The sequence below is a fragment of the Microcaecilia unicolor genome, chromosome 11, assembly GCF_901765095.1.
Source record: "Microcaecilia unicolor chromosome 11, aMicUni1.1, whole genome shotgun sequence".
Classification (NCBI taxonomy): Eukaryota; Metazoa; Chordata; class Amphibia; order Gymnophiona; family Siphonopidae; genus Microcaecilia; species Microcaecilia unicolor.
In genome coordinates, this window is record NC_044041.1 from 156,749,704 (window position 1) to 156,775,950 (window position 26,247).

The 26,247-nt window shown below is 42.2% G+C and overlaps 1 protein-coding gene across 1 annotated transcript in view; it reads left to right on the top strand.

Moving 5' to 3' along the window:
- LOC115480163 (cytochrome P450 2G1-like) overlaps positions 1-26,247 on the top strand; it is a 181,584-nt gene that overhangs the window by 129,219 nt on the left and 26,118 nt on the right. Inside the window, exon 6 of the mRNA XM_030218648.1 lies at positions 642-783. Within this exon, the coding sequence (XP_030074508.1) occupies positions 642-783 (142 nt within the window). The remainder of the gene's footprint in view (positions 1-641; positions 784-26,247) is intronic.

A 26,247-nucleotide genomic window follows, 5' to 3' on the forward strand; every position in this document is an offset into this window, starting at 1 on the left:
CATGGACATCCTTCTCACAGAAACATCCACATTTTGGACATCCTCAACTGCCGTTGCTTCCCCTCCTTAGGAAGGAAATCGTGTGCAAATGAGCTAACAGCGAGCAGCAGCTCATTTGCATGCAATTTCCTTCATGCATGTCCTTTCCTTTCCTGATCGGTAAGGGAAGGGCTTTTTACATTCAGTTAGTGGGACCAGTGCATTATGAATGCTGGCTCCTCCCATGACCAAATGGCTTGGATTTGGTTGTTTCTGAGATGGGTGTCCTTGCTTTCCATTATCGCCAAAAACCGGGGACGACCATCTCTAAGGTCGACCTAAATTTCATGATTTGGGCGTCCCCGACCGTATTATCAAAATGAAAGATGGACATCCGTTTTGTTTCGGTAATATGGGTTGCCCCGTTACTTTATGGGGCCATCCTTAGAGGTGTGCGCCCCCATTCGATTATCCCCCTCTACATTGACCAGTAACAGATTTAGAACAAGGAAGCCAAATTATGACATATAGCCTGTCCCCAGATTCCTACTTTGCTGTAAATATTGAAAGAATTCCACTTTAAATTTTGGCTAGTGTAGAATCTTTGACTTCACTGAATTTTTAAGATTATAAGATTATTCGTATTCCCACCTTTTCCGCAGGAAAAGCAGAACAAGGCCTCCGAGTTCAATGATGATAATCTGATGATGAGTACCTTAAACCTGTTCTTCGCGGGGACAGAGACTACCAGCACCACTCTGAGATATGGCTTCCTGATCCTCATGAAGTACCCAGAAATTGCAGGTGAAAGCCTCAAAATATTCATAGGAAGAGAAGACAATACAAGGAGCAACCTCCCAGCAGAGGTGAAGATGCAAAAATATCAGGATTCAATAGAATCTGGAACGGGCACAGAGGATCTTAAGTGGTGGGGATTCAAGGGATAAAGTGTGGGATGAGCATAAAGGAGCCTCCATGGTAGAGATTCAAGGGATAAAGTCCGGGAAAAGGACAGAAGATCCTCAGTGGTGGGGATTTAAGGGGTAATGTCTGGGATGAGTACAGACATTCCTTTGTGGTGAGGTTTATTTGTAAGATAAAACTGGAGATCCAAGTAGGATTAATATGGAAGGATGAATGGGCAGAGATTGCAGGGGCCATAGAGGCCTGTTGTTTTAGAATTCTGTTTACAATTTGTTTGGCCAGTCCTGTTGAAGTTCGGTGGGACAGAATATCCCGGTGTGGCCATCCAGTGGCAGGATCTCAGATATAGCTATGCTAGTTTTTAAAGGATGCCGTCAATCAGATGGTGTAGTGCAGAAAATGCAGCTTCCTCAGGAACGAGCCATATTTAAAATTTAGTCATTTGGATAAACATGGCTTAATGGGGAATAGCCAACATGGATTTAGCAAAGGGAGGTTAGCTTTATTAATCTATTACAATTCTTTGAAGATGTAGATAAAGGTGAACTGGTCAATACAGAGGGCATTTTCAACATGACGTCCAAATCCGATTTTGGACATTTTGGAAAACATTCAGTGGCAAACATGGACATTTTCGAACCAGAAAAATGTCTGTCTTTTTACATAGTAGCATAGTAAATGACTGCAGATAAAAACCTGAACTGTCCATCCAGTCTGTCCAACAAGATAAACTCATTTTACATGGTATGTAATACTTTATATGTATACCCGAGTTTGATTTGTCCCTGCCTTTCTCAGGGTACAGACCGTAAAGGTCTGCCCAGCACTGTTCCTGTACTAAACGTTCTGGAGCTAACATTGAAGCCCCTTAAGATTTACACTGCAGCCCATCAATATCTATTCTGCCATGATCAGGGTGCAGACCGTAGAAATCCGCCCAGCATTGGTTTTACTCTCCAATTACCGGCGTCACCACCCAATCTCTGCTAAGATTCCGTAGATTCATTCCTTCTAAACAGGATTCTTTTGTGTTTATCCCTTGCATGTTTGAATTCCATTACCGTTTTCATCTCCACCACCTCCCGCAGGAGGGTATTCCACGTATCTACCACCCTTTCCGTGAAAAAATACTTGCTGACATTACCCCTTGTTTTGAAAATGTCCCTATTTTAGACATTTTTGTGCTCATTTTGTCTTTCTTAAAGGGCCATTTTCAAACAAAAAACGTCCAAGGGAAAAATGCACAAAAACAAGCCATTGGGATGTCTGGGGGCCAGCAGTCTTACTAGACTGGCCACACAGACACTGCAGCAGAGCAGTGGGGCAGCCTAAGGGGCACTGTACTGAACTTCACATAAAAGGTTTTAGGTACACATCATATGATAACCCCCTTATATTGTATGGTGAGCCCTCCAGGAACAGTAAAAAAATGTACTGTACCCAACTGAACACCACAATAGCTCTTATGCGTGCAGGTATCACCTATATATGGGTTCGGTAGGTATTTTGTGGTTTTTGGGGGCACTCACACTTTCCACCACAACTGTACCAGTTAGAGTGGGATATTAGCCTGGGTCCCCTTCTCTACAGTCTACTGCACCAACCACTAGGCTACTCCAGAGACCTGCTTGCTGCTCTAAGAGGGATGGTCATTATATGTGCAGCTGTCGTAGAGCCTGGTATATGTTGTCTATGACCACTGTGGGATTAAGGTGAGGGTCATGCCTTTATTCCTGCAGTGGTCATCTGGTCAGTGTGGGCACCTTTTTGGAGGAGTGGCCTAGTGGTTAGAGCACCGGTCTTGCAATCCAGAGGTGGCCGGTTCAAATCCTGCTGCTGCTCCTTGTGATCTTGGGCAAGTCACTTAACCCTCCATTGCCTCAGGTATAAAATCAGATTGTGAGCTCTCCTGGGACAGAGAAATATCCAATGTACCTGAGCTACTAATGAAAAAGGTGTGAGCAAAAATCCAATAAATAAATTTGGTCCTTATTGAAGCTGGTCTACCCAAAAACATCCTATTTTTTTGCCCTGGATATTTTTACAATATTCCATTATTGCAGAAAAATACCCAAATCATAAGCCTGCCCTAGCCCTACCCAAAACAAACCTCCAACACGCCCCCTTGAGATTTAGACAAACTGATAGCAAAATGTCTTAAAAATTAGTTTTAGAAATAGTGATTTGGCCATTTTTGCAAAAAAAAAAAAAAAAAAAGTCCATCTGTCGCTTTCTGCCAATTTTGGGATGTTTTTCTGTTTCGAAAATGAGACCCGTGGTGTATTTGGGCTTTCAGAAGGCATTTGGCATAGTCCCTCATGAGAGGCTTCTTAAGAAATTAAATAGTCATTGGATGGCACAGGAGAGCAATGTCTTATTGCTTTGTTAAAAGATAGGAGTCAAAGAGTTGGACTATATGGTCACTTTTCCCAGTGGAAAGAGATAAATAATGAAGTAACCGAGGGATTTGTGCTGGGACCAGCACTGTTTATTGTGGTGGAGTCCCTGGTGAACACCTTTTTTAGTGGCAGATTCATGAGGCTATATAACAATTATATTTGGTTAGGGTCCTAAGGGATTGGAGGGAAGATTCAGTCTCCAAAACACTAATGTAGAACACAATACTGGGTGTCAGTAAACTCTCTTAATTCCATACTTCTTTCTAACTCTTTATTGGTGCTGTCTGTGTAACAGCTCTACAGGCTCACAACTCTGCTTAAACCTCATCCCCAAGGACACCTTTTCTGAGATAGCCAACAAGTATACAGTCTATTTAGAGTAAGTCCCTCAGTCTTGTCACCTTTCACATAAGTAATTAAAATTATGTTTCCCCATATTCATCTTGTGGTGGTCAGTGGTTTTAAAGCTGCTGACCACCATGAAATTAATCTAACCTGATATTCAATGCTGGGACCATATCTAAGCACGGACATTGAATATCTGGGTCATCTGCCAAGATGGAAGTTATGTAAGTGCCAGATGATATTCAGCGTTGGCACCCACATAGCTAAGCAAGTAAAGATAGGGATGCCTTTTATGCTGTCCTGTTTGCCCACTTAGCTATGTGGGCACCAGCACTGAGTATGGCTACTGCCAACATAATTACCGACTCCTCCCCGATTCCACCCATGCACTACCCTGACATTAATTGTATAGTGCCACAGCTTTCAGAGAGGTTATTTAGCAGTACTGTGTGGATAAGTGCTGTTGAATATCTGGGGATGGCGAGCTGAGTAGGATTTAAGCAGGCAGGTGCTTATCCTGTCCATTTGAATATCCACCTCATAATTTATTGGATATTACTTCTTAAAGTAAATGTAACCCCTGGCCTCCTATGGTACCCTGTAGAATTGTACCGAATAGCATATTTTGCTGTTTGGCTGAATGTGAATAATTAAAAATATTATTCAGCCTAATTCAAATACCGAATGTGAATAATAGGCACAATAAAAGAAGCAACGTGAAATCAGAGATCAAGTATTTACTACAGTAGGATTTTCAGAAGACCGGTGACAGCAATTGAAAGGATTTTGGTACAGTCAGCTAGAACACTCATCAAGACTTATTGCAGTTTGACCCCTGAGGCAGGCGTGGTTGGACGCCGAAACACGGCCCGTGTCGGGTCCTTTTATAATTAAAGATTGTACCATTGCTCCAGTTCTTGAGGCCCTTTTGTGCTCTTTATGCTACTTGACTCTATGTACTTCTGGACCCTCTCTTTGATTGCTCCGGCAATCATAGATATTCAGCAGGGGAATAGCTGGTTATCCCCTGCTGAATATCGATGGATAGCTGGTTAAGCACTATTTAACTGGTCAGCTGCCATTCTGGCCAGATAAATAGTGCTGAATATCGGGGGGGGGGGGGGGGGGGGGGGGCTACAGTTTGGGGCTGGGGCTGGCTGTGTTCATAGCAGGCTCCTGCAACTTAGATTAAGTAATACACTTTTTGCTTATTTACAACTCAACCCAACCCTTTACAGACTTCTGCTCAGTCTGTGTTGAGTCACCTGTCCTCAATTTAACTTTGAACTTCTTTCATTTATTTGGCTGGAGGAAGGAAACTTTTATCTTCCCTTCATATTACAGAGAGCTTCCTCATGTCCTGTGATCTGAGCTGGATCCATATTTACATCTAACCCTCCTGGACAAGAAAGAAAAGCCTACAGCAACCTGCATCAGTTGGACCATCCAAGAATATCAGAACCAGAAACTACGAAGTGCATACCTACAATCTGTTGAGTTGAAGTTTTATTTTAACTACATAAGTATTTCTAAGATTCTGAATCTGTTACATTCCATTAAAACTAAAGTCCACCATCAACCTCCTCTGCATTATGTCTAGAAAGAAATTCACATAGAAGTGCTAAGTACAGCCATTTGTTTCTCTATTACTGGAAGCCTTTGATCTCCCAGGCCAGGTCTGAATTTACAACTTTAAAAAGTAGTTGATTACTTAAAGCCTTAATCCTACATTGCCAACTAGTAAGACTGCTGATTCACAGGGTGAACTTCAGTGCCACCCAGTGAAATTTGCTTAACTAGCTTCCGACACAAAGAATGTGCCTTGGTACGCATTCCAAGAGACATCGGGGACCCAGTGGTGTGTGGGAGAGGAAACTATAATCCCCACCAACCAAAGAGAAGGCAAACGTGCAAGAGGTCAACACCTACATAACAGTACATAAAAGATCACCTCAATGCAAAGCTACCACCAGCACCCCCCACACCACCCTTGGGAACTATAGGATTAGGGAATGCCAGATCAGCTGCAAAGAAATCGTCAGTAATCCATGATGTCATACATGAACAATAAATAAATAAATAAATAAAATGAACAGCATCTTAACATCCTAGGAATAAGTGAAATCTGGCTGGATGAAAGTGGGGGTTTACCACTGGCTGAACTATGCCCAACAGGTTTCGATATCCAATATCAACAAAGACCAGGAAGATGTGGTGGAGAGTTAGCAGTCTTGATTTGGGATACAATCAAACTGCGCATAATCTCAGTTAAAGGAATCAGAATGTTTTAATCCAGCTTGAAGAGGAGAAACCAGTCTGGCTACTCATGGTATACTGAGCACCTCGTAACAACACATTATCTGTGCAAGAATTCCTAGATCTGATTAATCAAGTGACACTGAATTACCCTAGGATGGTGATCAGGCGAGATTTCAATCTACACATCGAATCCTCAGATACCACCACAGCTGCCTTTCTGGACACGAAGACAGCACTAGGATTCACACAGGTGATCAATTCTCCAACTCACGAAAGGATCACATACTAGATTTGGTATTCTACAAAGGGGTTGATATCCTAGAATTCTGGGATAGCAGTATTGAAATAACAACCCTATCATAGTCAGACCATTTTCTAATTAAATTTTCCCTAAGTGTCCACCTGAAACAAATGGCACCTCCCAGTTTTCGGAAGGAGATCAGAGACAAAAAAAAACTGACCATTGAGAATTTCCTAACCTTGGACTATCCACATGTGGATGAAAAGATAACTACAGTGTCAGAACAGGTTGACATTTGGATTACACACTTAGCCAAGACCATAGAGAAAACGACACCACTAAAAAAGGTCTTATGCCCCTACTCACAAATGCCCACCTTGGTTTTCTCCAGAACTTCGGATCCTTAAACACAAAGGACGGAAACTGGAAAGGAGATGGTGGAAATCTCGCCTGGATGAAGCACACAACAAAGTATCGCCAAGCCATAACAGTAACCAGAAGCCAATATTTCTCTCATTGCATTGCACAGGCTGCCAATTCAACCAGGCAGCTAGCTGTTCAGTGTAGTAAACAGCCTACTGCAACATCCCCAACAGAACCAGCCTGCCCAGTCAAAACTGAACTACAATGATTTGCCATCAAAATTGAAAGTCTCTGCCAGGATTTACAGGCAATCCCTCCCAGCCTCCAAACAGTTAATCAGGAGTGGACAAACTTTCCCAGTCCTGACAAAGACATATGGAACACTTTTAACCCAATAACAGAGGCAGTGGCGTAGCAAGGGCGGGGCGGTGGGGGCGCTCTGCCCCAGGTGTCAGCAGAAAGGGGGGTGCTCCACCGCTCCCGCTGCTCGCTCCTCTTCTCGCTCCTCTGGCACCCCCCCCCCCCCCCCACACCAGCCCTTTAAAAAGAAATCTCCAACACGGTAGCGAAGCGCAGCACCTCGTGTCTGCGACTGCAAGTAAAAGAAGCGAATCATCTCATTGGGCCTTCCGTCACTCTGTCCCGCCCTCCTCTGACGCAACTTCCTATTTCTGCAAGGGCGGGACAGTGAGGGAAGGCCCGATGAGACGATCCACTTTTTTTACATGCAGTCACGACGTGCTGCCCTTCTCTATCGCGTCGGAGATTTCTTTTTAAAGACCGGGTGGCAGGGAGAAGGTGAAGCAGGGTGGGGGGGGGGGACTCGGATGGCAGAAGGGACTGAGTGGGGGACAGATGGGGTGAGAGGGACTCGGATGGCAGAAGGGACTGGGTGGGGGACAGATGGGGAGAGGGTGGGGGGGACTTGGATGGCAGAAGGGACTGGGTGGGGGACAGATGGGGTGAGAGGGACTCGGATGGCAGAAGGGACTGGGTGGGGGACAGATGGGAGAAGGGGCATGGAGCTGGAACTGGGGTCTGAAAAGTGGGCAGGAGGGAGAATGGGGTCATGCCTGGGGCAGGGGTAGGTGGGAGAATCAATGGATCTGGAACTAGGGGCAGCCGCAAGTGGGATAATGGGGCTGAAACTGGGAGCCGAAAAGAGGGGGCAGTGAGAGAGGGGGGATAGATCCTGGATGGAAGGGGGAGTGAGAGGGAGGGCAGACCCTGGGTGGAAGGGGGAGTGAGAGGGAGGGCAGACCCTGAATGGATGGGAGACGGAGGGCAAATGGTGGATCGAAGGAGCAGAGAGAAAGGGCAGACAGTGGATAGAAGGGAGTGAAAGAGCAGACAGTGGATGGAAGGGGGCAGAGATAGAGGGCAGATGCTAGATGGAAAGGAGACAGAGAGGGCAGATGCTAGAAGGAAAGGAGAGAGAGAGTGGGCAGACAGTGGATGGAAGGGGCAGGGAGAGAGGGCAGACATTGTATGGAGGGGATAGGAGAGAGAGAGCAGACACAGGATGGCAGGGAGAGAGAGAAGGCAGATGCTGGATGGAAGGAAGACAGTGAAAAGAAGATGAGGAAAGCAGAAACCAGAGACAACAAACTGTAAATAAAATATATATTTTTATTTTTTTTGCTTTAGGATAAAGTAGTATTGTAGCTGTGTTAATAAATGCTTATAAATAGAACATGGAAATAAGGTAAGTTTTACTGGACTAATTTTAATACATTTTGACTAACTTTCAGAGAACAAAACCCCCTTCCTCAGGTCAGGATAGGATACTGTAACAGCACTATACTGTATTGATCTGAGGAAGGAGGTTTTGGCCTCTGAAAGCTAAATGCATTAGTCCAATAAAATGATATAATTTTATTTTCTATTTTTGTTTTATTTCTATTTGTTAATTTGTAAAGTGATTGGTATTTGTTAGTTTTTTCAAATTTACATCTGCTGTCTTTATATTTCGCACAGTACTAGGGGACATAAGTACATAAGTACATAAGTACATAAGTAGTGCCATACTGGGAAAGACCAAAGGTCCATCTAGCCCAGCATCCTGTCACCGACAGTGGCCAATCCAGGTCAAGGGCACCTGGCACGCTCCCCAAACGTAAAAACATTCCAGACAAGTTATACCTAAAAATGTGGAATTTTTCCAAGTCCATTTAATAGCGGTCTATGGACTTGTCCTTTAGGAATCTATCTAACCCCTTTTTAAACTCCGTCAAGCTAACCGCCCGTACCACGTTCTCCGGCAACGAATTCCAGAGTCTAATTACACGTTGGGTGAAGAAAAATTTTCTCCGATTCGTTTTAAATTTACCACACTGTAGCTTCAACTCATGCCCTCTAGTCCTAGTATTTTTGGATAGCGTGAACAGTCGCTTCACATCCACCCGATCCATTCCACTCATTATTTTATACACTTCTATCATATCTCCCCTCAGCCGTCTCTTCTCCAAGCTGAAAAGCCCTAGCCTTCTCAGCCTCTCTTCATAGGAAAGTCGTCCCATCCCCACTATCATTTTCGTCGCCCTTCGCTGTACCTTTTCCAATTCTACTATATCTTTTTTGAGATACGGAGACCAATACTGAACACAATACTCCAGGTGCGGTCGCACCATGGAGCGATACAACGGCATTATAACATCCGCACACCTGGACTCCATACCCTTCCTAATAACACCTGTTTTAATTTCCCCCTCTTGGACCTCTTTCTGACTCCAGATCACACGGGGGACTAAAGATACCTACTTCACATAACAGGTTCTGTATGATTTCTCCCACCTTCATTGTCACCCAATCACAAGGAGGTCTGTTCTGGGTTTGCATTAGGGGCTGTAATCGAATTCTAATTCCCATAACTACTGCTTTCTGTCTTCCTGGATCTAGGTATACTCTGGGCCATTTATGTTCCCAGATAATGCCTAATAAAAATCTGTCTAAGTTTCTCCAGAGACTGAGTGTATGTGATGTGCCTTGTAAGCTAAATGTAAGGTAAAGAGAAGATAGAATAAAGACAGAGATAGGTTTAAATAGATAGATACATTTTATTTCTTACCCAAGGACAAGTCTTCAAGTTGGTACGAATACAGACATCAGACTTTAATCAGGTACAATCAGCAGACAGATTCTGGGTAGAACCGGACAGAGCCCTGCCGTCTGACAGAAGCGTTGGGGAAAATTCCAAAGCTATGGCAATTTGTCCCCTCTTTTATACACAAACCTCTCCATAGAAGTCTATGGTGAGGTACCTAGCTCTCAATTTCTGAGATGATACTTTCCCACACAGTCTTATCAGCATGTTTTGGGAAGCGTTGAGATAACAGTTCCACATCTGTCTGTGTCGCAATACTTTTCACACCATCTTAAGAACTCTGTATAACCTCTGTAGCCTTCTATACAAAACTAATAGACTCCATTTTGTTCATCTGATTTAAAGTGACAGTTGTACCAGTTTGTGTCAGGACTCATTGTTCAGACCTGCTTTTTGCAGATTCTCAAATATTAAATCACTTTCTTGTTGTTTGGCCCAGTCAGTACTTTTTCAGTTGTTTTAGCTATTTAAGGTATGTAAATTGACCCACCACTATTCCAGTGGATGGATCCCAAGCGGGGACACATATTAACTTACAGGAAAAGCAAGTCCTTGCGCAGCCAGTCATAGATTTTTAAACCTAGCTGGTATTTTTACAGCCTGAGTCCTAAAATCTGGCCTTCCACCCTTCCGGTGGATCCAGTGAGGGTCTCTTGCTGCAGTATAATTATACATTCCCCACTTGTCACCCCCTCTGGAGAGGGGTGACACAAAACTCGTCAAGCGTGTCATCATCTATTCCAGAAGGTGGCAAGCTATTAAACGAGAGGGGGAGTTTTGCTCTTATGGGTTGCTAGCAGATATTATGCCAGACAGAAAACTTCATTTTTAGGTGGTATATTTCTGGGCATATGGAATTCCCTTTATATTACCCAACCCCTTGGGCCTTAATCTTGATGTTACCCCTCTTGAGGTGTACTCAAACCTGTAGTGAGAGAGGTTTTATGAATGGGACAAAACCATGAGTTCATCTACAAAATCTCATGAAGTATAGGTATACGGGTAATAGCAATTTCAGGTGGATCATACTAATAAATACTTTCAGGTCTTGTTATGACTTAGTACATGGGGAGATAATCTAATGTATCTATCTCAGTAGTCTTGAGAAGGAACAGTGGTTTCGATTAAGCATTGTTATGGGCTCAACAAATATATGGCTAGTATTCAGATTGTAGGCTGTTTAAGGTTTGTAGGTATTCAGAATCCTTAAATAGGTCGGGATTCCTGGACCTTACTAGTACTCATCATTGGCATCCAACCATGAGCACTAATAAGTGGATAGTAAGCAAGAGGTTGCCTCATACAGCAAAAAGAGTCAATCCTAGAAAAATTCATATCACCAGAGGTCATGCATGGATCTTGACATATGCATAATGACCTGGAAGTATGGGAAGCAATTTATATATCCATTACCCCACTTGGAGCTTAGTCAAACCTACAGAAAGACATGCAACGTAAGTAAGCTTACACCAGAGTTAAACAATTGCATAGCTGGTTGATACTAACAGAGTTTACATCTACATTATGATATCTTAGCCCGTACTAGGGTTTGATGTTACCCTTGTATCTGAGCAAGATCAACTTTAATTTTAAATTACCTAAACAGAAATAACAGGGAAACTCTTAGAAAAACAATTAGAACAATAAAGGAAATAATAGGAAAATAAAATAAAACCTTTTCAATATCTAGACAGGATTGCTGCTAAACTGAAAATAAAACAAAATATGAATCTATAATGTCCATAAACAGCAACAGTAAATTTCAAATTAAGTATCGGTTCTTTCATCGATCATGGTTGAGGCGGTGGAAGCGCTGAAGAATCTGGACGGAGATCTGGAAGATCTAACAGGGCAGGGTTTTCAGGCTGGCCTGTTGAAGGAAGTGGACGGTCTTGAGATGGTTAGGCTGGTAACATCTGGTTCTGCGGCTGAGTAAACACGTATATCTTTCACATGTGGTCCAGTAGTTTGCAAGGTGTAAAGATTATTGCCACAACCTTGGGGGATCTAACATCATGTGGACCTGGATAGATCTTGAAGACGTACTTATGGTGTACAAATTGGGATCTTTCCATGTCTTTATTCTACCATGGAGGGATGGTAAGAAACAAAGCATTGAAAATGAAAAATTAAGTAAATTGAAAAAAAATTAAAATATTTAAAAAAAGCACCCTGAAGGGTGTAAGATAAAAATAGGCTTAAAAACAAATAATAATAAAACAAAATATGATACATCTGAATTGCAACAAGGCATATTCAGATGGTAATGCAAGAACAAGGTTCCTCAAAAAAGAGAAATGGAAGAAAAAACATTAAAAAGTGTAGCTACTTGATTGACCTTCACATAGAGTTTAAGTAATCCTTTTCAATCAGTCAAAGCTACCACGTGGTAAGAGTTAGGTGAAGCAAGGTGTTAGTTAAATACACAAAGCATAAATTACACACAAACAATCTACATCAGTTTTTCTCACAAATACTCACAGTGAAAGACAGAGAGACAAAATGAGCAATAGAAAGGAGTGGAGTGCATAATTTTCCTTTTTCATGTCTGAAAGCCTCACCAATTCCCAGTTCAAGAATACTACAAAATCTATGAGCAGCGCAAAATGATCCCCCAAATGGCCAGTTCAAGGGAACATTTCTCGCATTCATTCCATATAACAGATAATGGTTATTAAATATTTCTTCTTTCTTAGACAAGGAAATAATGAAAAGCTTTCAGATGTCACACATATCATAGAGAGATTTCAAAAATGAAGGCTTTATATTCATGAAAAAACTAAAGAAGTGAATGTCACATCAATTTAAACAGCATAACAGTTAAAGCAGAATACATTTTAAAAATGTGCAATACACAGCTTTTATTAAAAAGGGATCCCGTATAAAGTAAAATGGCATAAATAAGTCAGTTCAGGTATACATATAAAAAACATAAAATGAACATCCTCTGGGGATTACTCATCCCTGCAGTTGATAAGAACTCCCCAGGGAAGGTATGCAGAGAAATAAATAAATAACTTGCTGACTCAGTTAGGTCATTTGTAGGGTACCATAAATATACACTTGAAATTAAACCAGTAGAAATATAAAATAAAAACATGTCATCTGTAATAGAAATAGAAACATCACACCAATACATATACAGAGAAATGGTTTTCAGGCTACTAAATGAGGAGCTGAGTAGTATAAGTAACTGAGAGCAACAAAATCAAATCGGGTTCGGGGTAACGCCTAGTCATTATGGGGTGGGTAATATTGATCCCTAGATCAGTGGTCACTGCGGACGGCGTTGATCCGGGTTCCACAAAGGGAATGACCGGCGATCCGGAATTGGCGGAATTGATTTCTAGGTCTGTTCCGTGGTGGTTGTGGACATTTACGTGCGTAATGTCCATATTGGTAACAGCGATAACATTGGACATCTGGATAGCGATCAGGACTAGGGCCAGAATGGTAGTCCGTAGGTAGTCTATTAGTGTCGGGTGGGCTTTTTTTAGGTTGAGACCGGCGGCCACAATTATCAGGGTAATCATTCCTACAGTCCTGGTGATGTGGGTTATCTAGCGAGGGGAGGTCACTCGGTCGCCTGCGGTCTCTCTGTGGCTGTCGTATCCGGGAGACACGTAGCGATGGGGAGTCTGAAGGAGATTGACGGTATTGACTATGAGGAAAGTGCCAGCACGGACATTCCATGGCGTAATGTCCTAATTGGAAACAACGGTTGCACTGTACTTCAGTTCGATGGCTGGGAGTAGGCTGAGAGCGATAGTCCCGGCACTGATTGTTAGCTCTAGGAGTATTGGAGTTATGTGGAATGAGTGAATCGGCCCTTGCAGGGGGCCGTCTACTAGGCTGCGGATTAAGATTGCCCTCATCAGGTATCAATAACGATGTCAGATCTACAGTGTCTGGGATCACATAATCTGTGATAGTCGATACCCATCTACTGAGGATCTGATAATGGAGATGACGGGTAGAATCGGGTGTGTATGTGTAAATAAAGTCTAATAACCTTTGCAGGTTTTTGGTTCTAAAGGTGCCTTTACGGGGCCACGAGAGTCCAGGCTGAAACTTATTCCAGGAATGCCATATTTGGCAAAACTTTATAAGATTTATGCGGTCTCCTGGGAAGTGATTTATCACTCTTTCAAGAGGCAGCATAATGAATTGGGTACCAGAACTCTGATATGGTAGAACACCGATATCTGGGTTGTGTCAAATTGTACTGGCAAATCTAGTCTTATACAACACCTCCAGGATATACCCTCCCGACTAACCTCTAGATCAGTAGTGAATCCCAAGCAACTGATCGACACCAGCTATAAGTTACGCAAAATCAAACACCTCACTAGAGGACACCTTAAAATAGGTGTATATTGCAAAATTTATAATTTTAGTTACTGTTACCCCAACCACGGTTACCCTGCCAGTACCAGTAATTGTCAATTATTCTTTTTGCAAGATAAAGATATAGAAATAGAAAAGATATAGAGTATAGGGAATTGGAGTAAAAAAAATTTTCCCAACTTTAAATTACAAAATGTAAACAAGGACCTGACAATAATCTCCAGCCTGTAACAGCAGAGCCTGGCATCATGTTTGTATATTTACGTATATGAGGGACGAACTGTAGGGCACCTTAAGGGCGGCAGCTGATTCTGAAGACTTTAAGGATCCAGCTGCGAAATAAAAGTAAAGTGTACATATTATATGGTAAAAACTGGGCCTATTTGTAACGTAAGGCAAATAATAAACTGTAAAGTTATATTGGGAGCTGTGTATAGAAATAAAATATAGACATTAAACAAGACATGACACTTCTACATATTATAATAAGAGTAACAGGAAGATATGATATAATGGGTAGTGAACATCATCACCCAATATATATAATGAGCAAGTGGTCTACAGATAAGCTCCAGATTAATATTAATATATATATATTGACCAGACCTAGAACCTGGTACAAGGTTAGCGATTCAAAAGGCAGCTTCAGAGATAACAAGGAGATCTAGAAATGATAAGGTGCTAACAGTTTACAAAAACAAGCAATAATTATCCTGATAGTAAAACATGCAGAGACATAACACATTCATACTCACGTATCTGCTAATGTACTCCAACATAGGGACCCAAAATGAAAATTACTAATTGGCGGAAAGCTCTACGCTTTCACCGCAAGCGCCATTAGGAGAAAGCAAGACAGAAACTGCAAACAGAAATATGCCTAGAGAGACAGTATAAAAGTAAATAAATACTTAGTGTCAGCTATTATATATTTATACTACTCTATCCCAAATTAATAAATACTACTCCCCAGAGTGTGCTTCTAAAGACAGCTACAACATGCCTGCCAAAAACTACACTGGTAATTAGTGGCCATGGGCTCCAACGCCATGATAGAGCCCCCAAAAAGGGACATTGCAAACACTCCCAAAATGAACTCAAAAAACCTGCGAATAAGGTCCTCTGAGTCGAGGAGCAGCGGTCCAACGGGTCCCGCTGATTAGCTACAACGTAATCACCCCAATGAACCTTAAGTGGCTACAACGCACGTAGTGAAATAAAAAATTTTATAGGTTAGGCTCTCCCGCGTATACAACTAACCATTTCTAAACAATTTTAAATACCCGAGTCAACCTGTACACAATCGCAACGAAAGTCGTTAGACGTCTCTTTATTAACCCCGCGGTCATCTATACAAGTAACTCATAGGTGGGCAATAATGCCGAAACCGCAGGCCACTCCGAAAAATGGAATGGAAGTCTGCTCAAAATCTAATAAATGAGATACCGTCATCCATTGAAGGATTCCCTTCAATGCATGTAAGTCCCAGACATCGGTATCAAAGTTAATTGCATGACACTAGTAGAAGAAATTAATAAAATAAATTTAAGAAATGAAGGGAAAAAGGAAAAAGGAAATAAGAAATATGGCATGTTCCTAGAAAGAACCTCTGAAACCTAATTCAGAAGTAGCAAGCAAAAAAAAATTTGTTTTAAAAGGGAAAAAAACATGTAAGCTCTTCGGGGAAGGCACAGGCATAAAAAAGTCATTAGTTGGAACACATTAGTCAGAACAAAAAATGTGAAAAATTACACGTTCATCATTCGCTAGACAATATGTTTTCCACTCAACAAACCACGAGAAGGAAACTCAAGAGCATTAAAGAGGACACAAGAAATTGAGCAAGGACGGGGCAAATAATAAAAATAAATTCATCCATACAGTTATACCTGTAGTACAACAGGAAAGTAATTTATATGTAAAGAAAAAGTGGAGAAATTAAAAAAAAAAATTGTGTAGCAATGACCATAAAATTAAAACACGGCAAACTGGAGCACAAGCATAAAAGTCTGAAAAATGTCTGACATGCAGAATATGGGGGAAGTGGGTGGGACTTAGAGATTGATGGACAGGCATTGCGGACCATTAATCAAGCAGCTTTATATTCTCCCTAGTACCGGGGAGTAAAGGAATGAGCAATAAACAAACAAAATAAACATATAGAGTATACATTAAAAAAAGAAAGGAAACAGACTGTGGGGATAACCATATATGTTACTGAAACACCGATTTCAATAAAAGGCAAGAAAGGCATTGTAGCATGTGTAGTCCAGAGCTGTACCCCTAGAATAAATGAAATAAAGGAAAATACATATTAAATGCTTTTGGGGCGGGTACTGGATAGGTTGGAAGTAGCATCTAAACAGGAAAATATAAGAGAAGCATATAATTCAAGAAATTGTGAAACAGGACACTAGAATCGTTGTGCAAATATGACAAGTTAATACCCATAAATATGACAAATTAATATCCATACACTCAGAAAAGGAACATAGTAAATAAAATAAACCCGAATGCAATGGCAGAAAGCTTTTGTGGCTAAACAGGTGAAAGGGGAAAAGAACAAATTAAAACATGTGATTCTTACATCAAGAACTTCCAATGATACGGCATAAAACATATATACTAATCAGTGACTGAAATGATATGTCTAAATGATGACAAACAGAACAGCATTAGAAGGAAAGATAAGGCAGGGTTATAAAGAACTAACAGGAAATAACTGAAGAAGTGAAGTAACGCTGTATTATCATGGCACGCAGCCATCATCTTCTCAATCGGAAAGAGAAAACATATTTTATATGCATATCTATTATGGTAAAAATAAAGAAATGCTTCTATATATAGTACATAATACTTCTACTATCATATAAGTTATACAAGGGATTATTTAGCTCTTAATGTAACAATAAACCACTGTAATTTCTATCAACTGTCTGTGTTGGATCCCGGTTTACAATGCTATCGAGTAAAAACAGAAAATTTGTTATAAAGACTTACACAATGTAATTCATTATAGAGCCATATTATTTAAAAGTGATTGTCATTCTCAGGACGTGAAAATATTCATCAGGAAGTATTATAACATAGCTCATTATTACAAGTATTTAAAATAAGCCAGTCCAGGCTGTATGCAGTCGGAGAACGAAAACCACAATGCAAGTTCTTAGAAACTATTATGTAAGGAACCAGGGAGTTAATGTTTGAAGAAGTGTAATTATTTCTTACTACGTTGCTACTTTAATTGCTCAGATAGACCGCTGTAATCATTATGTGTTCATATGAAAGCTGAAACTGTCAATTCTGCACTTAATACGACAGCTCCTTTAAGGCAAAAATTTCTTTAATGTCTTTTACTATGTCTTTAAAATAACGGCAATCTAAATTTCATTACTACCAGCATATTGCTTGATTCTGTTAAGTAAGGGTTAATTTTTCTAGCTTCCGGACTAAGGCTTCCTAGAAGCATTGTAATGTGATCGCAGGAAACCACACTAGGACAAAGAAGGAGAAAGCTGGTTTTTAAAGGGGAAAGTCAAGTAATGTATGTTTGAAGGAAAGATACCCTTTTAAAACTTTGTAACCACATGGTGTAGCACAATAAGGTCTATCAAGCTGTCAATTGTAGTACAAAAAGGAAGAAAAACCTGTCTCGGGGTTAACATCACGGCTCAGAGACAGAATGAGAAAGCATTAGAGTCTCAGACGGTCTATTGTTTAAGGGAGGTGAGCTGAAAGAGAGGACAACGTACAAAAGTCAAAGCAGTATGAGCATAAATTTTGGGGAGTGGGAGACAACGTCCTAATAAAGGGAGAATGCAGAGTAAGACTAGGATGCAGTGCCGTAATCTTAAAAGTGAAGGAAAAAGAATACATCCGTACATTCTTACATGCAACGAACTTGGCAGCATGAAAAAGATATGAGAAGGAGTTAGTTAAATGGATTTAGGAGCAATGCAGTTGACAGAGGATAGACAGTGAAAGGTTAAAAAGAATACCTGTGTAAATGACTATTTAATTTGTACCACTTCAGCATAGAGCAGGGGAAAAAAACGAACGGAACAGGGAGGGAAAAAAAAGTCACTTTCTGAGCTTTAAAAGTGATCTGCAGAGCAGTGCTGGACTGATAAGGCAGCTAAAGTGGGCAAGCTTCCCAGATTCTCGTGTCCTTGAGATAGTGAACTACAGCGCTTGTTAGGGAAAACTCTTAAAAGTTACAGAAAGAAATGGCAGTTTCGGAAGCCTGGATAAGGAGATGTGAGGGAAAAAAAAGGGTTTAGAATTTCAGCTCTTCGGGCAAATTTAAATGGATTTATAAAGGCAGATTCGAAGCCCAAGAGGGAGTATATATGAAATATGACAATTACTAGTAAAGTAAGTTTTGTTCCAGAAAGAAAATTAGAAAGAAAATTAAAACGCACACCACATGGGACTGAGAAGGAAAAAGAATAGTTTTATAGGGAATCAAAAAAAATGATTTCTAGTTTGCACCAGAAGCCAAAAAGGTGTATGTAAGGTGTTAAGTTACCCCAATTGGTATCGTGCGGGCCACATCCTTATAAATTTTAGGAGTCGGCAAAGCATCAGAGAAGAGGGCAGGGAGGATTATTATGGCAGAGAAAGTGGGAGCAGAACAAAGTGTTGTGGAGGAGGGAAATCAGATTGGACTTAAGGGAAAAAGAAATGGCTATGGGGGACGGGGTGAGAGCACAGAACTGAGCAGCAGTGAAAAAGGACAATTAGGTGAACTACGCAGTAAATAATAACGGGCAGGAAATGCGCTTCAAAGTGAAAAAGCCAAGCCAGATTTAGACAACGGCATACAGAGATAAGAACTAAGAAAAACAGAGACAGTACAGTATAGTGCACTCAAGTCAGACGGAGTGCAAAGACACACACAAAGATGTAAAAGGAAAAAGAGCGGACCCGCAGACCACAAAAAGGGGAGATAAGAGATACAGAATCAGGAAATGTATGTAACAGCGGAAAAGATAACACAGGAGCATGAGATAGAAACTACATATCCATGAGGAGAAACGGAAATCAAAGGTTCTAATGCTGCACTATGCAAAAAAAAACCGAGAAAAGTACAGGAAGAAGGGGGGCCGTGGGCTGTTAGAGGGAAAGCATAGTTCAGAAAACTAAAAGAACTGAATAGGGTCTTATGGGAAGTGTAGTGCACAAAGATTTGGATACGGCTTGCATTTGTTCAAAGTCATGGGAGGCAGAGAAGTTTAGAGATAAGGGGAAAACAGCAGTTGAACAGCGGTAAGCAGCTACAAAGAGGAGCCCCGTAATTAGTGTTTGCAGCTGAAAAGAGAAGAGAGTTGTAGGAAGTAGGAGGGACAGTCCCGAGGCAATAATAAAAAAAATCTCGAGGATAACTGTGTCAGCACAAGCAAAAGTATGTGCCGCACACACAGAGTAAAGGCAATAGCATTTGTGGAAAGGTGGGGGCTGTCAGGTATAGGAACAGAGAAACCAGAAGGATTTTTTAGAAGGGAGCAATCTGAAAACGTGCTGTTCTCCTAGGGTAAAGAAAATTCCCCCGATCCGGGAGTATACAGAGAAGAACGGAGCAGGATTAGACCCAGGGGATTAATAGGAAGAGGTAGGCAGAGAAGGTTAGGATGAAGGAGAGCAGGGAAAGGGATTGGGGGGGGCGACAGAAGAAGAAAGAACAGAATACATAGTGAGGACAAGGATTTGATAAGGAGGGATTAAGACAGAACACAGGGTGGGATGGGAAACAGAAAATGCACAATCTCTGAGGATTGTTAAGCGAGTATGCTAGCATAAAGACCAATCCAAAGATTTTGAACATTGAAATAAACTTACAGCAAACCCCAAATCGCAGTCGCCTGGATTCGGTGTTATGCACCATGCACACAACAAGCACAGTCTTGCGCACATCTTTCAAATCAAAGGGATGGACAGAATAGGAGAAAGAAAAAAAAGGTGAGAAAAAACAGAACAGAATATAGAAAGACAGAAACGAAGGTTTGACCACAAATAGAGATCAGCGTAGACAAGGGCAGAGAAGCAGGTGTGTTAGGTCAGTGCAAGGCATGAAGACATTCAGGGAAGAAAGTAAAAAGACAGAAGAATAAAGGAGTATTTAAAGTAGGGGTGAGGACAGACAGAACATTGGTGCCCAATACCCCTGAAGGGTGAAAGAAAAAGAGAAAAAAGTGATAGAAAGATAACATAGAACATTTGAACGCACAATATAAGTATCCCCTCTTGCGTTCAAAAGAAGAGAAAGGAGGATAGAGTGAACGGTCAGCGTACGGCTGGTCACCACTGTTTTAATTTCCCCCTCTTGGACCTCTTTCTGACTCCAGATCACACGGGGGACTAAAGATACCTACTTCACATAACAGGTTCTGTATGATTTCTCCCACCTTCATTGTCACCCAATCACAAGGAGGTCTGTTCTGGGTTTGCATTAGGGGCTGTAATCGAATTCTAATTCCCATAACTACTGCTTTCTGTCTTCCTGGATCTAGGTATACTCTGGGCCATTTATGTTCCCAGATAATGCCTAATAAAAATCTGTCTAAGTTTCTCCAGAGACTGAGTGTATGTGATGTGCCTTGTAAGCTAAATGTAAGGTAAAGAGAAGATAGAATAAAGACAGAGATAGGTTTAAATAGATAGATACATTTTATTTCTTACCCAAGGACAAGTCTTCAAGTTGGTACGAATACAGACATCAGACTTTAATCAGGTACAATCAGCAGACAGATTCTGGGTAGAACCGGACAGAGCCCTGCCGTCTGACAGAAGCGTTGGGGAAAATTCCAAAGCTATGGCAATTTGTCCCCTCTTTTATACACAAACCTCTCCATAGAAGTCTATGGTGAGGTACCTAGCTCTCAATTTCTGAGATGATACTTTCCCACACAGTCTTATCAGCATGTTTTGGGAAGCGTTGAGATAACAGTTCCACATCTGTCTGTGTCGCAATACTTTTCACACCATCTTAAGAACTCTGTATAACCTCTGTAGCCTTCTATACAAAACTAATAGACTCCATTTTGTTCATCTGATTTAAAGTGACAGTTGTACCAGTTTGTGTCAGGACTCATTGTTCAGACCTGCTTTTTGCAGATTCTCAAATATTAAATCACTTTCTTGTTGTTTGGCCCAGTCAGTACTTTTTCAGTTGTTTTAGCTATTTAAGGTATGTAAATTGACCCACCACTATTCCAGTGGATGGATCCCAAGCGGGGACACATATTAACTTACAGGAAAAGCAAGTCCTTGCGCAGCCAGTCATAGATTTTTAAACCTAGCTGGTATTTTTACAGCCTGAGTCCTAAAATCTGGCCTTCCACCCTTCCGGTGGATCCAGTGAGGGTCTCTTGCTGCAGTATAATTATACACACCCAACATTCTATTCGCTTTCCTAGCCGCAGCAGCACACTGAGCAGAAGGTTTCAGCGTATCATCGACGACGACACCCAGATCCCTTTCTTGATCCGTAACTCCTAACGCGGAACCTTGCAAGACGTAGCTATAATTCGGGTTCCTCTTACCCACATGCATCACTTTGCACTTGTCAACATTGAACTTCATCTGCCACTTGCACGCCCATTCTCCCAGTCTCGCAAGGTCCTCCTGTAATCGTTCACATTCCTCCTGCGACTTGACGACCCTGAATAATTTTGTGTCATCGGCGAATTTAATTACCTCACTAGTTATTCCCATCTCTAGGTCATTTATAAATACATTAAAAAGCAACGGACCCAGCACAGACCCCTGCGGGACCCCACTAACTACCCTCCTCCACTGAGAATACTGGCCACGCAATCCTACTCTCTGCTTCCTATCTTTCAACCAGTTCTTAATCCATAATAATACCCTACCTCCGATTCCATGACTCTGCAATTTCTTCAGGAGTCTTTCGTGCGGCACTTTGTCAAACGCCTTCTGAAAATCCAGATATACAATATCAACCGGCTCCCCATTGTCCACATGTTTGCTTACCCCCTCAAAAAAATGCATTAGATTGGTGAGGCAAGACTTCCCTTCACTAAATCCGTGCTGACTTTGTCTCATCAGTCCATGTTTTTGTATATGCTCTGCAATTTTATTCTTAATAATAGCCTCCACCATCTTGCCCGGCACCGACGTCAGACTCACCGGTCTATAATTTCCCGGATCTCCTCTGGAACCCTTCTTAAAAATCGGAGTAACATTGGCTACCCTCCAGTCTTCCGGTACTACACTCGATTTTAGGGACAGATTGCATATTTCTAACAGTAGCTCCGCAAGTTCATTTTTTAGTTCTATTAATACTCTGGGATGAATACCATCAGGTCCCGGTGATTTACTACTCTTCAGCTTGCTGAACTGACCCATTACATCCTCCAAGGTTACAGAGAATTTGTTTAGTTTCTCCGACTCCCCCGCTTCAAATATTCTTTCCGGCACCGGTGTCCCCCCCAAATCCTCCTCGGTGAAGACCGAAGCAAAGAATTCATTTAATTTCTCCGCTACGGCTTTGTCCTCCTTGATCGCCCCTTTAACACCATTTTCGTCCAGCGGCCCAACCGACTCTTTGGCCGGTTTCCTGCTTTTAATTTATCTAAAAAAATTTTTACTATGTATTTTTGCTTCCAACGCTAATTTCTTCTCAAAGTCCTTTTTTGCCCTCCTTATCTCCGCTTTGCATTTGGCTTGGCATTCCTTATGATCTATCCTGTTACTTTCAGTTGGTTCTCTTCTCCACTTTCTGAAGGATTGTTTTTTGGCTCTAATGATTTCCTTTATCTTACTGTTTAGCCACGCCGGCTGACGTTTAGTCTTTTTTCCCTTTTTTCTAATACGTGGAATATATTTGTCCTGAACCTCCAGGATGGTGTTTTTAAACAGCATCCATGCCTGATGCAAGTTTTTTACTCTGCGAGCTGCTCCTTTCAGTCTTTTTTTCACCATTTTTCTCATTTTGTCGTAATCACCTTTTCTATAGTTAAACGCTAGCGTACTTGATTTCCTAGTTTCACTTCCTTCAATGCCAATATCAAAACCGATCATATTATGATCACTGTTATCAAGCGGCCCTCGTATCGTTACCCCCTGCACTAGATCATGAGCACCACTAAGGACTAAGTCTAGTATTTTTCCTTCTCTTGTCGGCTCCTGAACTAGCTGTTCCATGAAGCTGTCCTTGATTTCATCAAGAAATCTTATGTCCCTTGCGTGTACAGATGTTACATTAACCCAGTCTATATGCGGGTAATTTAAATCCCCCATTATTATTGTGTTGCCCAGTTTGTTTGCGTCCCTGATTTCCTTTAACATTTCCGCATCCGTCTGTTCGTCCTGGACATTTTCTGTTTCTGTGCTGTTGCATTGTATGCTCAGTCTGGCCTCTTGGGGGTTCAGTTTAATTTTTGTCTAAGTAGAAAGTTTATGATTACTTATTCTATAGTGGTTTAGGGTGTATCTGTATTTGTGAAAAAGACATGGCTTTCAGTTGGCATTCACTGTGCAGGATCGACGATCTGTACTATTCTCTCTGGTTTCATTTTACAATAGGTGAATTGATGTTGTAGTGCTCACTGTAGTGTTTAAAATGCTTTCCTTTTCCTTATGTGACTCGTAGAAATTACTGCTTATGGTATGGTAAAATTGCTCTAGAGATCCTGAGTGTTTTGTATTCTCGGTATGCCTAGTACTGGATTTTGGAGGGGGATGTTAAAAAATGACCGGCCCCGGGTGTCAACTACCCTAGCTATGCCCAGGGCCGTGCCAAGGGTCTCTGGTGCCCCCCTGCAGACTATCAGTTGGCGCCCCCCCCCCCCCCCCCCCGGGTGAAAATGATCGCTCACCACTTACCACACTGACAGGAATTGTCAGCAATATTCTTAGAATCAAATTGCTATACATTGCAAAATAAGATAGCAGATGTAAATTCTCAAAGTGGACATATTCCAAACGCTAAAATGAAAATAAAATGATTTTTTTCTACCTTTGTTGTCTGGTGACTTTCTTTTTCTGATCATGCTGGCCCAGTATCTGATTCTGCGGCTATCTGTCCTCTTAACTCCGTTTCCAGGGCTTCCTTTTCATTTATTTCTTTCCTTTCCTCCTTTCTTCTTCATTTCTGGTCCTCAGCTTCTGCCTATTTTCTTCATCCATGTGCAATTTTTCTCCTCTTTTCCTTTTCCCTCATTTCATCTCTCTTCCCTCCCCTTTATGTCCAGCAGTTTCTCCTCTCTCCCTGAGCCCTACCCTCCCATCACTCCATGCCCATCTGTCCCTTGCCCCCTCCATTCATCTCTGACCCTATCCAGCAATTTCCCTCTCTCCCTGAGCCCTGCCCTCCCAATCCATGCCCATCCATGCTCCTCTGTCCCCTGCCCCCTCCATTCACCCTATCCAGCAATTCCCCTCTCTCCCTGAGCCCTGCCCTGCAATCCATATCCATCCATGCCCCTCTGTCCCCTGCCCCTCCATTCATCCCTATCCAACAATTCCCCTCTCTTCCTGAGCCCTACCCTCCCATCAATCCATGCCCATCTGTCCCTTGCCCCCTCCATTCATCTCTGACCCTATCCAGCAATTTCCCTCTCTCCCTGAGCCCTGCCCTCCCAATCCATGCCCATCCATGCTCCTCTGTCCCCTGCCCCCTCCATTCACCCTATCCAGCAATTCCCCTCTCTCCCTGAGCCCTACCCTCCCATCAATCCATGCCCATCTGTCCCTTGCCCCCTCCATTCATCCCTGACCCTATCCAGCAATTCCTCTCTCTCCCTTCCATGAACCCTGCCCTTGCATGCTCCTCTCTCTCCCCTGCTCTCCGGCAACTATTCCCTTTCTTTTTTTTTTTCTTTTAATTTTACCTCCGTGAACACCGGGCAGCACAGCGTCAGTGCAGGAGGCGGCGCTCCCAACGTGTCTAGCCTTCCCCTTCGCTCATGTTCCGCCTTCTTCTGACGTCAAGGAAATGACGTCAGAAGAAGGCGGAACATGAGCGAAGGGGAAGGCTAGACCGGGAGCGCCGCCTCCTGCACTGACGCTGCGCTGCCGGACGGAGGTAAAATTAAAAGTATTAAAAAAAGAAAAAGGGATTTGCTGCAGGAGAGAAGAGAGCGCGGGCAGTTGGGCAATGGGAGTGGGAGGGTGAGGAGGTAAGCATGGTGCGGCAGCGCCCCCCAAATGACGGCGCCCCCCTGCCATGCTTACCGTATTGGCACGGCCCTGGCTATGCCACTGAACAGAGGAGAGCCTTGACAAAATCCTAAGAAACCTTTAACCAACTACCTGCTCCCTTGACCTCTGTCCATTAAAGATAGTGCAGCAGGCAAATATGGGCCTCATAGAAGGTGCCACAAAAATTGTGAATGCCTCTCTTTCTAATGGCAACTACCAATAGCATTGAAAAGAACCTTGACCAGGACAAACTTGAACGTTACCAGCAAGTATCCAACATCGCATTTCCAGGAAAATGTACAGTCTGTTTTTTCAACTCAGTGATTGGCTAGAAGAGAGAACTGGCTAGATCCATGTCAGTCTTGATTCAGACTACTGTTGTTTACAACATTTGTAATGGAGTTTGCTTATGTATGTCTACATATGTACATAAGTACATAAGTACATAAGTAGTGCCATACTGGGAAAGACCAAAGGTCCATCTAGCCCAGCATCCTGTCACCGACAGTGGCCAATCCAGGTCAAGGGCACCTGGCACGCTCCCCAAACGTAAAAACATTCCAGACAAGTTATACCTAAAAATGAGGAATTTTTCCAGTCCATTTAATAGCGGTCTATGGACTTGTCCTTTAGGAATCTATCTAACCCCTTTTTAAACTCCGTCAAGCCAACCGCCCGTACCACGTTCTCCGGCAATGAATTCCAGAGTCTAATTACACGTTGGGTGAAGAAAAATTTTCTCCGATTCGTTTTAAATTTACCACACTGTAGCTTCAACTCATGCCCTCTAGTCCTAGTATTTTTGGATAGCGTGAACAGTCGCTTCACATCCACCCGATCCATTCCACTCATTATTTTATACACTTCTATCATATCTCCCCTCAGCCGTCTCTTCTCCAAGCTGAAAAGCCCTAGCCTTCTCAGCCTCTCTTCATAGGAAAGTCGTCCCATCCCCACTATCATTTTCGTCGCCCTTCGCTGTACCTTTTCCAATTCTACTATATCTTTTTTGAGATACGGAGACCAGTACTGAACACAATACTCCAGGTGCGGTCGCACCATGGAGCGATACAACGGCATTATAACATCCGCACACCTGGACTCCATACCCTTCTTAATAACAC